The 15,903-nt window shown below is 43.7% G+C and overlaps 1 protein-coding gene across 1 annotated transcript in view; it reads left to right on the top strand.

Moving 5' to 3' along the window:
• Nucleotides 1-12,583: 12,583 nt before the first annotated feature.
• The window catches only part of LOC115180194 (mucin-19-like), a 57,909-nt gene continuing 54,589 nt past the window's right edge, over nucleotides 12,584-15,903 (top strand). Inside the window, exon 1 of the mRNA XM_029742090.1 lies at nucleotides 12,584-12,665. Coding sequence (XP_029597950.1) covers nucleotides 12,657-12,665 — 9 coding nt within the window. The 5' untranslated portion in view covers nucleotides 12,584-12,656. The remainder of the gene's footprint in view (nucleotides 12,666-15,903) is intronic.

The following is a 15,903-nucleotide window of genomic DNA, read 5'->3' as shown; positions in this document are numbered from 1 at the left end:
GCACCGGGGCCTCCCACTCCTATTTCTATTCTGGTTAGGCCAGTTTGTGCTGTTCTGTGAAGGGAGTAGTACACAGCGTTGTACGAGATCTTCAGTTTCTTGGCAATTTCTCGCATGGAATAGACTTTATTTCTCAGAACAAGAATAGACTGATGAGTTTCAGAAGAAACTCTTGCCATTTTGAGCCTGAAATCGAACCCACAAATGCTGATGCTCCACATACTGAACTAGTTTAAAGAAGGCCAGTTTTATTGCTTATTCAATCAGAACGACAGTTTTCGGCCTTGCTCACATAATTGCAAAAGGGTTTTCTAATGATCAATTAGCTTTTTAAAATTATCAACTTGGATTAGCTAACACAACGTGCCATTGGAACACAGGAGTGATGGTTGCTGATAATCGGCCTCTGTACGCCTATGTAGATATTCCATAAAAAATCTGCCGTTTCCAGCTACAATGGTCATTTACAACATTAACAATGTCTACACTGCATTTCTGATCAATTTGTTGTTATTTTAATGGACAAAAAATGTGCTTTTCTTTAAAAAACAAGGACATTTCTAAGTGACTACAAACTTTTGAACGGTAGTGTATATCACTTGTTGGCCTATCCCTCTGTACTGGTGCAGATCTACTACTCTCACCACTACTCTCTGGATCCCTCCCCATTGACCCATCTTTCTCTACTTTCTTCACTGCCTCAGCTTATGACAACTTCTGCACTATTCTAACTCTGGAAACCTCAACCTGCCTCTCTCACACGGGACATTTCTGATCCCAGCCCCATGGGCACCCCTACAATTAACACATACCGCTACTTTCCCAAATACTACACATTCCTTTGTCTCATGCCCTTCTGCACACTTTGCACAACTAGGAACCTCCCTCCTACACACTGCTGCCACATGCCCATAAGCTTGACACCTGTAACAAAGTAATGTATTCAGCACAAAAGCTACAGGATACCTTATATATCCTAACATCACTTTGTCGGGCAAAGACTCAACATCAAAACTCAAAAGAACAGACAATGACTCTTCTATTTCACCACTCTGGCAACCCTGTCTGCGTCGCAACAAACAACGAGCATCACGAACACCGGGAATCTTCCCCTTCAGTTGGTCAACTTTTACATTTACTGCAACCCCAGTAATCACTCCTTTCAGTGGCACCCTTTTCTTGAGAGCGAAAGAATTCACATCTCTTGCCCCTATTTGTTTAACGCCAAGCGCCTTTTCTCTCTTACCAGCACAAACACAAACAATTATTATAAGACCACTTCTGGTTACCCTCACCGATTCCACAGTACCCAACTCTGTTTTCACCCACCCTGAAACCACAAACGGATCAGCCAAAAGGCAAGGGTCCACTTTTTTCAAAAACTTCACTTCTACTGTCACATACTCATCTTTATCCAGACCCTCGGTGCAAGCCTCAGGCTCAGAGAACTTCACCACACCTACCACCTCCGATACTTCTCCCTCATTCACGTCTATTTCTCCTCCTGTCTTCAGCTCACTCTGCTTACACTTTCTACTGTTCTTCTTTAACAAACTATCTCCCTTTTTTCCACCATTTTTAACCGACTCAAGCTCACCGTCTTCCTCCCTCTCTCTCTTAGACCTCCTCTGCCTCTCTTTTTCCCTCCATTTCTCCTCCGTATTCCAAGTATGAGTCTCCTTATGATTATACTGCATTTCTCCTGACATCTTGTTCTTACCTTGTCAAGGGACACCATTTAACCGGCTGCCACAATCTCCGTACAATCACCACAAACCCCATCGGGATGTCTCTCATTTGTATCTGGAAGTAGCTAGCAAGTTAGCTAGCTAGCTTGGGTGCTTGACTGCCGTTGTGAGGCCAGAGCACTCGGATCAACCCTACTCCTTGGCCAGAGCATCCAATGTGCTCTCTGAATGATCCGAGAGCAAAACGCTCTAAATTTACAAATGGACAATCTGACAAAGCTCTGAATTTACGAAAGCCCAGAGAGCACTCAGAGCGCACTCTGGTACTCCAGATTGAATTTACGAACACAGCATACAGTATGTGTCTCTAGTGCACGCAGTAGGTCTTTTATGATTGGCTACTTGTACACACACATACACACATGTATTGTCATATACACTACTGAAGGGGGGGGGATTTGCACTTTCAGCAGGTGGTTCTCTCCCTTAAGCTGTCAGGTTGACGTTTATTGGATGAATCTTATCCTGTAGGCAGGGCAAAGTAAAAATTGTCTATATATAGAGTACCAGTCAAAAGTTTGAACACACCTACTCATTCAAGGGTTTTTCTTTATTTTAACTATTTTTTACATTGTTGAATAATAGTGAAGACATCAAAACTATGAAATAACACATATGGAATCATGTAGTAACCAATTCTTCAAATAGCCACCCTTTGCCTTGATAACAGCTTTGCACACTCTTGGCATTCTCTCAACCAGCTTCACCTGGAATGCTTTTCCAACAGTCGCGAATGAGTTCCCACATATGCTGAGCACTTGTTGGCTGCTTTTCTTTAAGTTCATCAATGAGCTTGACGCCTTGATAAGTTCCTTTCCTGAGGATGGCTCACCTCTCACAGTTCTGGGTGACTTTAACCTCCCCACGTCTACCTTTGACTCATTCCTCTCTGCCTCCTTCTTTCCACTCCTCTCCTCTTTTGACCTCACCCTCTCACCTTCCCCCCCTACTCACAAGACAGGCAATACGCTTGACCTCATCTTTACTAGATGCTGTTCTTACACTAATCTCATTGCAACTCCCCTCCGAGGATAGAGCAGCGGGTGAACGTCTCTTCCATCTGAGACAGGGAACGAGGAGCGCCCAGGAGTTCGCCATGGATTTTCGGACCCTGGCCGCCGGCGAGGGATGGAACGATAGGGCCCTGATTGACCACTATCGCTGCAGTTTGCGCGAGGACGTCCGACGGGAGTTGACCTGCAGGGACACCACCCTTACTTTCGACCAGCTGGTGGACCTGTCCATTTGGCTGGATAACCTGCTGGCCACCCGCGGACGTCCAGATCGGGTTCTATCGGTTCCATCCCCGAGCACCGCCGCTCCAGGACCCATGGAGCTGGGAGGTGCTGTGCATAGGGAGACTGGAGGAGGTTCTGGCTCGTGCACCATCTGTGGCCGCAGAGGTCACACTGCTGGTCGGTGCCGGGTTGGTTCCTCTGGGGATCGAGGCAGCAGGCAGGACACTCTGGCATCATTCCAGGTGAGCCGGCACCCTTCTCACCCAGAGCCCTCTGTTGCACACATGTTTTTGTATATTTATTTCCCTGAGTTTTCCCTGCATTCCCAGCATAAGGCACTTGTCGATTCAGGCGCGGCTGTGAATTTTATTGACAGATCGTTCGCCCTTGCCCCTTTGTTCGATAAAGTCCATAATCTATGTGTCACGTCCTGGCCAGTATAAGGGTTACTTAGTATTGTAGTTTGGTCAGGACGTGGCAGAGGGTATTTGTTTTATGTGGTTCAGGGTGGTGTGTTTGTTTAAAGGGTGTTTGATTTAGTATTTCCGGGTTTTTGGTTGATGGTCTATGTTTATGTATTCTATGGTTAGTCTAGTGTGTGTGTTTCTATGTTTGGTTAATTGGGGTTGGGACTCTCAGTTGAAGGCAGGTGTTGTCTATCTGCCTTTGATTGAGAGTCCCATATATTAAGGTGTTTGTTATTTGTGGGTGATTGTTCTGTGTTGAGCCTTAGGCTTTGCCAGACTGTTTTGTTGTTCGTGGTTTCGTTTTGTTATTTTTGTATGTTCATTTTGGAGTTTAATAAATGTTCAAAATGAACAACCGCATGCCTGCTGCGTTTTGGTCCTCCTTAACCGACGACAACCGTGACAGAATCACCCACCAACTAAGGACCAAGCAGCGGAAGAAGGCTGGCAAGGACTGGGAGACCGAGAGGCACCCCCAATAATTTTTTAGGGGGGGGCACAAGGGCTGTGTGACGGGGCAGGAGCTGCCCGCCAGTCAACAGTCGCCAGAGCTGCCCGCCAGTCAACAGTCGTCGGAGCTGCCCGCCAGTCAACAGTCGTCGGAGCTGCCCGCCAGTCAACCATCACCAGAGCTGCCCGACAGTCAACAGTCGTCAGAGCTGCCCGCCAGTCAACAGTCGTCAGAGCTGCCCGCCAGTCAACAGTCGTCGGAGCTGCCCGCCAGTCAACAGTCGTCAGAGCTGCCCGCCAGTCAACAGTCGTCGGAGCTGCCCGCCAGTCAACAGTCGCCGGAGTGGCCAGACTGCGCTGAACTGCCGGAGTGGCCAGACTGCGCTGAACTGCCGGAGTGGCCAGACTGCCCTGAACTGCCGGAGTGGCAAGACTGCCCTGAACTGCCGGAGTGGCCAGACTGCCCTGAACTGCCGGAGTGGCCAGACTGCCCTGAACTGCCGGAGTGGCCAGACTGCCCTGAACTGCCGGAGTGGCCAGACTGCCCTGAACTGCCGGAGTGGCCAGACTACCCTGAACTGCCGGAGTGGCCAGACTGCCCAGACTGTCCCGAGTGGCCAGACTGCCCAGACTGTCCCGAGTGGCCAGACTGCCCAGACTGTCCCGAGTGGCCAGACTGCCTAGACTGTCCCGAGTTGCCAGACTGCCCAGACTGTCCCGAGTTGCCAGACTGCCGAGACTGCCCCGAGTTGCCAGACTGCCCAGACTGCCCCGAGTTGCCAGACTGCCCCGAGTTGCCAGACTGCCCCGAGCTGCCAGACTGGCCAGACTGCCCCGAACTGCCAGAGTGGCCCGACTGCCGGGAAAGGCCAGAACCGGAGCCACCTCCTGATATAGGTGGGTTGGGGAGGGGGGGGTGTAGCACAGTGCCGTCGTTGACGGCAGCCACCCTCCCTTCCCTCCCTTTAGTAGAGGGGAATTTTTGTTTTGTTGTTTGGGGTTGTTGGTTTTGTTTTGTTTTTTGTTTTAAAGGTGCTTCCGGGGTTAGCACCTTTATGGGGGGGGGGGGGGGGGGGTACTGTCACGTCCTGGCCAGTATAAGGGTTAATTAGTATTGTAGTTTGGTCAGGACGTGGCAGAGGGTATTTGTTTTATGTGGTTCAGGGTGGTGTGTTTGTTTAAAGGGTGTTTGATTTAGTATTTCCGGGTTTTTGGTTGATGGTCTATGTTTATGTATTCTATGGTTAGCCAAGTGTGTGTGTTTCTATGTTTGGTTAATTGGGGTTGGGACTCTCAGTTGAAGGCAGGTGTTGTCTATCTGCCTTTGATTGAGAGTCCCATATATTAGGGTGTGTTTGTGTTTGTTGGTGATTGTTCTGTGTTGAGCCTTAGGCTTTGCCAGACTGTTTTGTTGTTCGTGGTTTCGTTTTGTTATTTTTGTATGTTCATTTTGGAGTTTAATAAATGTTCAAAATGAACAACCGCATGCCTGCTGCGTTTTGGTCCTCCTTAACCGACGACAACCGTGACACTATGTCCAAATACCTCCTTGTTGTTTGCGCGTTCAGTAAGCTACTCCAAATGTAGGAAACGCGCCGAAATGTTCAAGACGAAAGTCAAAAAACGTTATATTTACATTCGTAGAAACATGTCAAACGATGTATAGCATCAATCTTTAGGGCCTTTTTAACATAAAACTTCAATAATATTCCAACTGAACGATTCCAGTGTCTTGAAAAATGTAATGGAACACAGCTACCTCTCACGTGAACGCGCGCCAATGAACGTGCGCCTTTCCTGAGTCAACAACTTCCAACTTCCTTTGTTCGCTCTCTGTTCACCATAGAAGCCTCAGACAACTTTCTAAAGACTGTTGACATCTATTGGAAGCCTTAGGAAGTGCAAAATGAACCCTAAGTTACTGTGTGTTAGATAGGCATTCACTTGAAAAAACTAAAGCCTCAGATTTCCCACTTCCTGGTTGGATTTTTCTCTGGGTTTTGCCTGCCATATGAGTTGTGTTATACTCACAGACATCATTCAAACAGTTTTAAAAACGTCAGAGTGTTTTCAATCTAATCTACTAATAATATGCATATCCTACCTTCTGAGTCTGAGTAGCAGGCAGTTTAATTTGGGGACGCCTTTCATCCGGATGTGAAAATACTGCCCCCAACCCTAGAGAAGTTATACTGCTCCGGCTATTACCAAGTTCTGCTCTCCCGCATCTGACTTCCCTGCCACCGGTTACACACCCCTTACAACGACTTTCCTCTGTTTGGTCCACCACCCAGGACAATGGATTGGATCCCAGCCAGCGACCCAAAACAACGACGCCGCAGAAGGGGCAGATGGAGCGGTCTTCTGGTCAGGCTCCGTAGACGGGCACATCGCTCACCGCTAACGAGCATACTACTCGCCAATGTCCAGTCTCTTGACAACAAGGTAGATGAAATCCGAGCAAGGGTTGCCTTCCAGAGAGACATCAGAGACTTGTAACGTTCTTTGTTTCACGGAAACATGGCTCACTTGGGATACGTCATCAGAGTCGGTACAGCCACCTGGTTTCTTCATGCATCACGACGACATAAACAAAAATATTTCTGGCATAAAGAAGGGGGGGGGGTGTATGCCTTAAGATTAACGAGACGTGGTGTGATCATAACAACATACAGGAACTCAAGTCCTTTTGTTCACCTGACCTAGAATTCCTTACAATCAAACGCCGACCGCATTATCTACCAAGAGAATTCTCTTCGATCATAATCACAGTCATATATATTCCAAGCAGACACATCGACGGCCCTGAAATAACTTTATTTGACTCTATGTAAACTAGAAACCACATATCCTGAGGCTGCATTTATTCTAGCTGGAGATTTTCACAAGGCTAATCTGAAAACAAGGCTCCCTAAAATTTATCAGCATATCGAATGCGCGACCCGGGCTGGAAAAACCCTGGATCATTGTTATTCTAACTTCCACGATGCATATAAAACACTCCCCCTCCCTCCTTTCGGAAAAGCTGACCACGACTCCATTTTGTTGTTCCCAGTTTATAGACAGAAACTAAAAGAAGAAGCACCCGTGCTCAGGTCTGTTCAACGCTGGTCCGACCAATCGGATTCCACGCTTCAAGGTTGCTTCAATCACGTGGACTGGGATATGTTCCGCATAGCGTCGGTCAATAACATTGATGAATCCACTGATTCGGTGAGCGAGTTTATTAGCAAGTGCATCGGTAATGTTGTACCCACAGCGTCTATTAACTTCTATGGGCTACGTGACACAGCCAGTGAAATATCAGGGCGGCAAATTCAAAAACAACAAAATATCATAATTCAACTTTCTCAAACATACAACTATTTTACGCCATTTTAAAGATACACTTCTCCTTGATGTAACCACATTGTCCGATTTCAAAAAGGCTTTACACCGAAAGCAAAACATTAGATTATGTTAGGAGAGTACATAGACACAAATAATCACATAGCCATTTTCCAAGCAAGGACGTGTGTCAATAAAACCCAAAACACAGCTAAATGAAGCGCTAACCTTTGACGATCTTCATCAGATGACACTCCTAGGACATTATGTTACACAATACATGTATGTTTTGTTCGATAAAGTTCATATTTATATCCAAAAACAGCATTTTACATTGGCGCATGATGTTCAGAAAATGTATTCCCACCAAAACTTCCAGTGAATGTGCACATCAATTTACAAAAAAACTCATCATAAACGTTGACAAAATATTTAACAATTATTTAACCTGTTGTGATATAGGGGGCAGTATTTTCACGGCCGGATAAAAAACGTACCCGATTTAATCTGGTTACTAATCCTGCCCAGAAACTAGAATATGCATATAATAGTAGTAGATTTGGATAGAAAACACTCTAAAGTTTCTAAAACTGTTTGAATGGTGTCTGTGAGTATCACAGAACTCATATGGCAGGCCAAAACCTGAGAAGATTCCATACAGGAAGTGACCTGTCTGATCTCTCTATCGAAAATACAGCATCTGTGCTGTAACGTGACATTTTCTAAGGCTTCCATTGGCTCTCTAAAGCCGCCAGAAAGTGGAATGGAGTGTCTGCTGTCTCTGGGCAAAGTACAACAGCTCTGCTTGTAAGTGGTCCGCCTTGGGACAGTGAGACTGAGATGCGCGTTCACGAGACTTCTCAATTCTTTTTCTTTCAGCCTTTGAATGAATACAACGTTGCCCGGTTGGAATATTATAGCTATTTTACCAGAAAAGTAGCATAAAAAATGATTTAAAACAGCGTTTGAGATGCTTCTAAATACGGTAATGGAATATTTAGATTTTTTTTGTCACGAAATGCGCTCGCGCATTACCGTTTGGATAGTTAGGTGAACGCGCGAACAAAACGACGGTATTTGGATATAACTATGGATTATTTGGAACCAAAACAACATTTGTTGTTGAAGGAGAAGTCCTGGGAGTGCATTCTGACGAAGAACAGCAAAGGTAATCCAATTTTTCTAATAGTAATTCTGAGTTTAGTGAGCCCCAAACTTGGTGGGTGTCAAAATAGCTAGCCGTGATGGCCGAGCTATGTACTCAGAATATTGCAAAATGTGCTTTTGCCGAAAAGCTATTTTAAAATCGGACATAGCGATTGCATAAAGGAGTTCTGTATCTATAATTCTTAAAATAATTGTTATGTATTATGTCAACGTTTATGGTGAGTAATTTAGTAAATTCACCAGAAGTTTTGAGGTGGGTATGCTAGTTCTGAACATCACATGCTAATGTAAAAAGCTGTTTTTTTATATAAATATGAACTTGATTGAACAAAACATGCATGCATTGTGTAACATAATGCCCTAGGAGTGTCATCTGATGAAGATCATCAAAGGTTAGTGCTGCATTTAGCTGTGGTTTGGGTTTATGTGACATATATGCTTGCTTGGAAAATGGCTGTGTGATTATTTGTGTCTATGTACTCTCCTAACATAATCTAATGTTTTGCTTTCGCTGTAAAGCCTTTTGGAAATCGGACAATGTGGTTCGATTCAGGAGAAGTGTATCTATAAAATGGTGTAAAATAGTCCTATGTTTGAGAACTTTGAATTATGACATTTTGTGGTTTTAAATTTGGCGCTCTGACTTGTCACTGGCTGTTGAATTTGTGGGACGATTTCGTCTTCCCTAGAGAGGTTAAAGAATTATAGATAGACTACTCCTGGATGCAACCACTTTGTCAGATTTTAAAATAGCTTTACGGAGAAAGCACATTTTTCAATATTCTGAGTACATAGCTCAGCCATCACAGAGAGCTATACAGACACCCGCCAAGTTCGGGTCAACCTAAACTCAGAATTAGTATTAGAAATATTCTCTTACCTTTGCTGATCTTCGTCAGAATGCACTCCCAGGACTGCTACTTCCACAACAAATGTTGTTTTTGTTCCAAATAATCCATATTTATGTACAAATACCTTGTTCGTGCGTACAGATCACTTATCCAAAGGCATAACGCGCGAGCGCAGAACCAGAGACGAAAAGTCAAAATGTTCCATTACCGTACTTAGAAGCATGTCAAACGCTGTTTAAAATCAATCTTTATGGTATTTTTAACATAAAATTGCGATAATATTCCAACCGGACAATAGCATATTCATTAAAGAAGAAAAAGAAGAAAGGCTCGCGTGACTGCACATATCCAATCCCTTTGTTGCCAGGCAGACCACTCAGTAACTGAGCTCCTATTATCTGCCCAGTGACAGGAAAATGCTCAAACCACTTTCTGAAGGCTGTTGACAGCCAATGGAAGCCTTAGGAAGTGCAACGTCACCCCACAGACACTGGAGCTTCGATAGAGAATCAAAAAAAGAAATACAGTTCTCAGACTTTCCACTTCCTGCTTGGATTTTCTCAGGTTTTTGCCTGCCATATGAGTTATGTTATACTCACAGACACCATTCAAACAGTTTTAAAAACTTCAGAGTGTTTGCTATCCAGATCTACTAATAATATGCATATTCTAGTTTCTGGGCCAGAGTAGTAACCTGTTGAAATTGGGTACTTTTTTCATCCGGCCGTGAAAATACTGCCCCCTAGCCCAGACAGGTTAAAACATTCCCCAACCAGAAACCGTGGATTGATGGCAGCATTCGCGCAAAACTGAAAGCGTGAACCACTGCTTTTAATCAGGGCAAGCTGACTGGAAACATGACCGAATACAAACAGTGTAGCTATTCCCTCCTTAAGGCAATCAAACAAGCTAAACGTCAGTATAGAGACAAAGTAGAGTCGCAATTCAACGGCTCAGACATGAGAGGTATGTGGCAGGGTCTACAGTCAATCACGGACTACAAAAGGAAAACCAGCCTCGTCGCGGACCATGATGTCTTGCTCCCAGACAAACTAAACAACTTCTTTGCTCGCTTTGAGGACAATACAGTGCCACTGACACTGCCCGCTAACAAAACCTGTGGGATCTCCTACACTGCAGCCAACGTGAGTAAAACATTTAAACGTGTTAACCCTTGCAAGGCTGCCGGACCAGACGGCACCCCCAGCTGGGTTCTCAGAGCATGCGCAGACAAGCTGGCTGATGTGTTTATGGACGTATTCAATCAATCCTTATCCCAGTCAGCTGTTCCCACATGCTTCAAGAGGGCCACCATTGTTCCTGTTCCCAAGAATGCTAAGGTAACTAAGCTAAATGACTATCGCCCCGTAGCACTCACTTCCGTCATAATGAAGTCCTTTGAGAGACTAGTCAAGGACCATATCACCTCCACCTCACCTGACACCCTAGAACCACTCCAATTTTCTTACCGCCCCAATAGCTTCACAGATGACGCAATCACAATCACACTGCACACTGCCCTAACCCATCTGGACAAGAGGAATACCTATGTAAGAATGCTGTTCATCGACTACAGCTCAGCATTTAACACCATAGTACCCTCCAAACTCGTAATTAAGCTCGAGACCATGGGTCTTGACCCCGCCCTGTGCAACTGGGTCCAGGACTTCCTGACAGGCCGCCCCCAGGTGGTGAGGGTAGGTAACTACATCTCCACCCCGCTGATGCTCAACACTGGGGCCCCAAAAGGATGCGTTCTCAGCCCTCTCCTGTACTCCCTGTTCACCCATGACTGCGTGGCCATGCACGCCTCCAACTCAATCATCATGTTTGCAGATGACACTACAGTGGTAGGCTTGATTACCAACAATGACGAGACAGCCTACAGGGAGGAGGTGAGGGCCCTGGGAGTGTGGTGTCAGGAAAATAACTTCACACTCAATGTCAACAAAACAAAGGATATGATCGTGGACTTCAGGAAACAGCAGAGGGAGCAGCCCCCTATCCACATCGACGGGACAGTAGTGGAGAAGGTGGAAAATGTTAAGTTCCTCAGCGTACACATCACGGACAAACTGAAATGGTCCACCCACACAGACAGCGTGGTGAAGAAGGCGCAGGAGCCTCAGGAGGCTGAAGAAATTCGGCTTGTCACCATAACCACTCATAAACTTTTGCAAATGCACATTCAAGAGCATCCTGTCAGGCTGTATCACCGCTTGGTACGGCAACTGCTCCGCCCACAACCGTAAGGCTCTCCAGAGGGTAGTGAGGTCTGCACAACGCATCACCGGGGGCAAACTACCTGCCCTCCAGGACACCTACACCACCCGATGTCACAGGAAGGCCAAAAGGATCATCAAGGACAAAAACCACCCGAGCCACTGCCTGTTCACCCCGCTATCATCCAGAAGGCGAGGTCAGTACAGGTGCATCAAAGCTGGGACCGAGAGACCGAAACAGCTTCTATCTCAAGGCCATCAGACTGTTAAACAGCCATCACTAACATTGAGTGGCTGCTGCCAACATACTGACTCATCTCTAGCCACTTTAATAATGGAAAAATTGATGTAAGAAATGTATCACTAGCCACTTTAAACAATGCCACTTTATATAATGTTTACATGCCCTACATTACTCATCTCATATGTATATACTGCACTCTATACCATCTACTGCATCTTGCCTATGCCGTTCGGCCGTCGCTCATTCATATATTTTTATGTACATATTCTTATTCATTCCTTTACACTTGTGTGTATAAGGTAGTTGTTGTGAAATTGTTAGGTTAGATTACTTGTTAGATATTACTGCATGGTCGGAACTAGAAGCACAAGCACTTCGCTACACTCGCATTAACATCTGCTAACCATGTTTGTTGTTTTTATCCATTGCAGGGAGCCCCCACCACAAATGGATCAGGTAACTACAGCCCCATGATGTTCCTATACAGTGTCTCATCCTCTAGAGAAAAGCAGAAAAGCATCCTGCTGTGTATAATATCTCAACAGATCCGTATTGATGTTACTATCCTCTATAATGGGATGATAAAATATTTCCATCACAGTCTTTCAATTATTTAATCTTTCATTGACCGATTAACTATTAATGCTTTGAATACAGTGGGCTAATAAAGTCCCATTATTTGACCAAACAATGTGATTTTGTGATAAAAGGATATTGTGTAAACTATAATCTAATCTGTCATTTTAAAGGAAACTTGAATACAATATCTGCACATTCCAAAGATTCAAATGTCATTTCTTCACTTACTAACTATTACGTTCAAGTAGGCGTAAAATGTCCCACCTAGTTTCATTTGTACCGTAAGATGTAATAGATTTCTCCCTTTGTTCGGCAAAAGGGAAGAGGAGAGGACAATGTGATTAAGAATCCTTCAATCCCCCAATGTATAAGGTAAGATGTAGGCTAAAGGTTTTCTCCTTTTGTTTGTGAACAGGGAAGTGGTGAGGAAAATGGAACAATAACGTATGTGCAGAAGTACATTAGGTAAACTGTGGGTGCTTTGGGTCATTGATTATGAAATATCAGAGTTTAAACATTGACACTGTATACACAGAGTATACCAAACTTTGGGAACACCTTCTTAATATTGAGTTTCACCCCCCCATGTTGACTCCAGTGCTTCCCACAGTTTTGTCAAGTTGGCTGGATGTCCTTTGGGTGGTGGAACATTCTTGATACACGTCGGAAACTGTTGAGCGTGAACCCCAGCAACGTTTCAGTCCTTGACACAAACCGGTGTGCCTGGCACCTACTGCCATACCTCGTTCAAAGGCACTTACATTTTTTTCCTGCCTGTTCCATCTCTGAATGGCACACACACACAATCCATGTCTCAATTTTCTCAAGTCTTAATAATCCTTCTTTAACCTGTCTCCTCCCCTTCATCTACACTGATTACAGTGGATTTAACAAGTGACATCAATAAGGGATCTTAGCTTCCACCTGGATTTCACCTGGATTTCACCTGGATTCTTATTTTCACTCTGCTAGGATTTAGGTAATTATTGTACAATGTTGTTTATCCATCGTCAGTTTTATCCCATCACAGCCATTGAACTCTGTAGCTGTAAAATCAGCAATGGCTTCATGGTAACATCCCTAAGCATTTTCGTTCCTGTCCTGCAGTTCAGTTCAGAAGTACAACTGTATCGTTGATGTGTCTTCGTGGTTTAATACATCATTATTAACTTGACCATGCTTAATTAAAGAGATATTCAATGTCTGATTTATTATTGAAACCCATCTACCAATAACCCTTATTTATGAGGCACGTTGGTCTTTGTAAATGAATCTGTGCTTGAAATTCAGTACTTGACTGAGAGACTGTTGTATGTATGGGGGACAGAGGAAGGGTTAGTCATTCGAAAATCATGTTAACCCCTATTATTTCACACAGAGTGAATCCATGTAACTTATGTGATTTGTTAAGATAAATTTGAAACTGCCAGAATCCCCCCCCCCCCCCCCCAATTGCACCTTGAAGCATTGAAGCCCACTGGCTGCGTCTGAAATGGCACTCTATTCCTTAGATAGTGCACTACTTTCAGTAAAGACAATTTTTGCTTCCTTATGTGTATGCAAAACAGGCACAATTTCTTCCTCCTTCCTGGTCATGAGAATAAGATCATATTTCACCCGTTAGGGACACCACCAATGTTATTACAATACTCTTTTTTCTGAAGAATTTCTCAACCAGGTCTATGACCTATAGTGCCGTGAAAAAGTATTAGCCCTCGTTCTGATTTTCTCTATTTTTGTTACTGAATGTTATCTTATCTTCAACTAAAACCTAATATTAGATAAAGGGGACCTGAATTTACAAATAACACAACAATTAAACTTATTTTATTTATTTAATTTACAAAGTTATGCTCACCCAATTCCTCTGTGTGAAAAGGTAATGTCCCCCTTACACTCAGTAATTGGTTGTGCCACCTCCAACCAAACAGCTTTATTGCCTTGTTGCAATGTTTGGAATGTTTTTGTCTGTATTTTTGTATTCTTATTTTCACTCTGCTGTCATTTGAGTAATTATTGTACAGTGTTGTTTATCCATCGTCAGTTTTATCCCGTCACAGCCATTGAACTCTGTAGCTGTAAAATCAGCAATGGCTTCATGGTAACATCCCTAAGCATTTTCGTTCCTGTCCTGCAGTTCAGTTCAGAAGTACAACTGTATCGTTGATGTGTCTTCGTGGTTTAATACATCATTATTAACTTGACCATGCTTAATTAAAGAGATATTCAATGTCTGATTTATTATTGAAACCCATCTACCAATAACCCTTATTTATGAGGCACGTTGGTCTTTGTAAATGAATCTGTGCTTGAAATTCAGTACTTGACTGAGAGACTGTTGTATGTATGGGGGACAGAGGAAGGGTTAGTCATTCGAAAATCATGTTAACCCCTATTATTTCACACAGAGTGAATCCATGTAACTTATGTGATTTGTCAAGCTAAATTTGACTCCTGAATTAATTTAGGCTTGCCTAAACAAACTATATTTTAGTGCTGAATTTTGTATTCATCTGTAAAAAATAAATATTCTACTTTGACATTATTTTGTGTAGATTGTTGACAAAAAACACTGTATATAACTATTAATTCTTGAAGAATAAAACGTTTAAATGCCTCATGTGCTTAATTCAAATGTAATATCCCATCAGAACCCAAAATATAGGCTTGTTTTACTCCATTGTTTTAAGCAATGTAATTGTGAACAAACACTGTATAGCCTCAAAACATGGTTAAAACTATTATTTTTATACAGTATCATGGATGATCAGTCCTTGCAACCATAGCTCTATATGAATTTGACTGGTTACATTTCTCCAGACCCATCCATCAGCTGCTTACAGTGAAGGGGAGTCCGCTTTGTTATTGTTTGAACTGCATATTGCCCCTTTAATGTGACTGAGGGGTCAAAATATCAACCAAAAATCTGATGTATGGTCATATTTTCAAAAATGTCTATAAATAGCATACATGTTTCATTTTCTTTGGTCTTCCACACCATCTTAAGCATTAAGACATCACATTTTGTTTTTTTGCCCTAGCGTTACACAGGGGGGCAGGACCGAGTTTGGGAAACCCTGCCCTAGAGTGTAATAGGGTAAATCTGCAATGCCACTAAAGCTGTAAAGCTAGACATCTTTATTTAGAAACGTTACCTCTCTACTGGATATAATACACTGCTCAAAAAAATAAAGGGAAAACTTAAACAACACAATGTAACTCCAAGTCAATCACACTTCTGTGAAATCAAACTGTCCACTTAGGAAGCAACACTGATTGACAATAAATTTCACATGCTGTTGTGCAAATGGAATAGACAACAGGTGGAAATTATAGGCAATTAGCAAGACACCCCCAATAAAGGAGTGGTTCTGCAGGTGGGGACCACAGACCACTTCTCAGTTCCTATGCTTCCTGGCTGATGTTTTGGTCACTTTTGAATGCTGGCAGTGCTTTCACTCTAGTGGTAGCATGAGACGGAGTCTACAACCCACACAAGTGGCTCAGGTAGTGCAGCTCATCCAGGATGGCACATCAATGCGAGCTGTGGCAAGAAGGTTTGCTGTGTCTGTCAGCGTAGTGTCCAGAGCATGGAGGCGCTACCAGGACA

The sequence above is a fragment of the Salmo trutta genome, chromosome 40 (assembly GCF_901001165.1).
Source record: "Salmo trutta chromosome 40, fSalTru1.1, whole genome shotgun sequence".
Classification (NCBI taxonomy): Eukaryota; Metazoa; Chordata; class Actinopteri; order Salmoniformes; family Salmonidae; genus Salmo; species Salmo trutta.
This window is presented reverse-complemented; position numbering and strand designations above follow the sequence as displayed.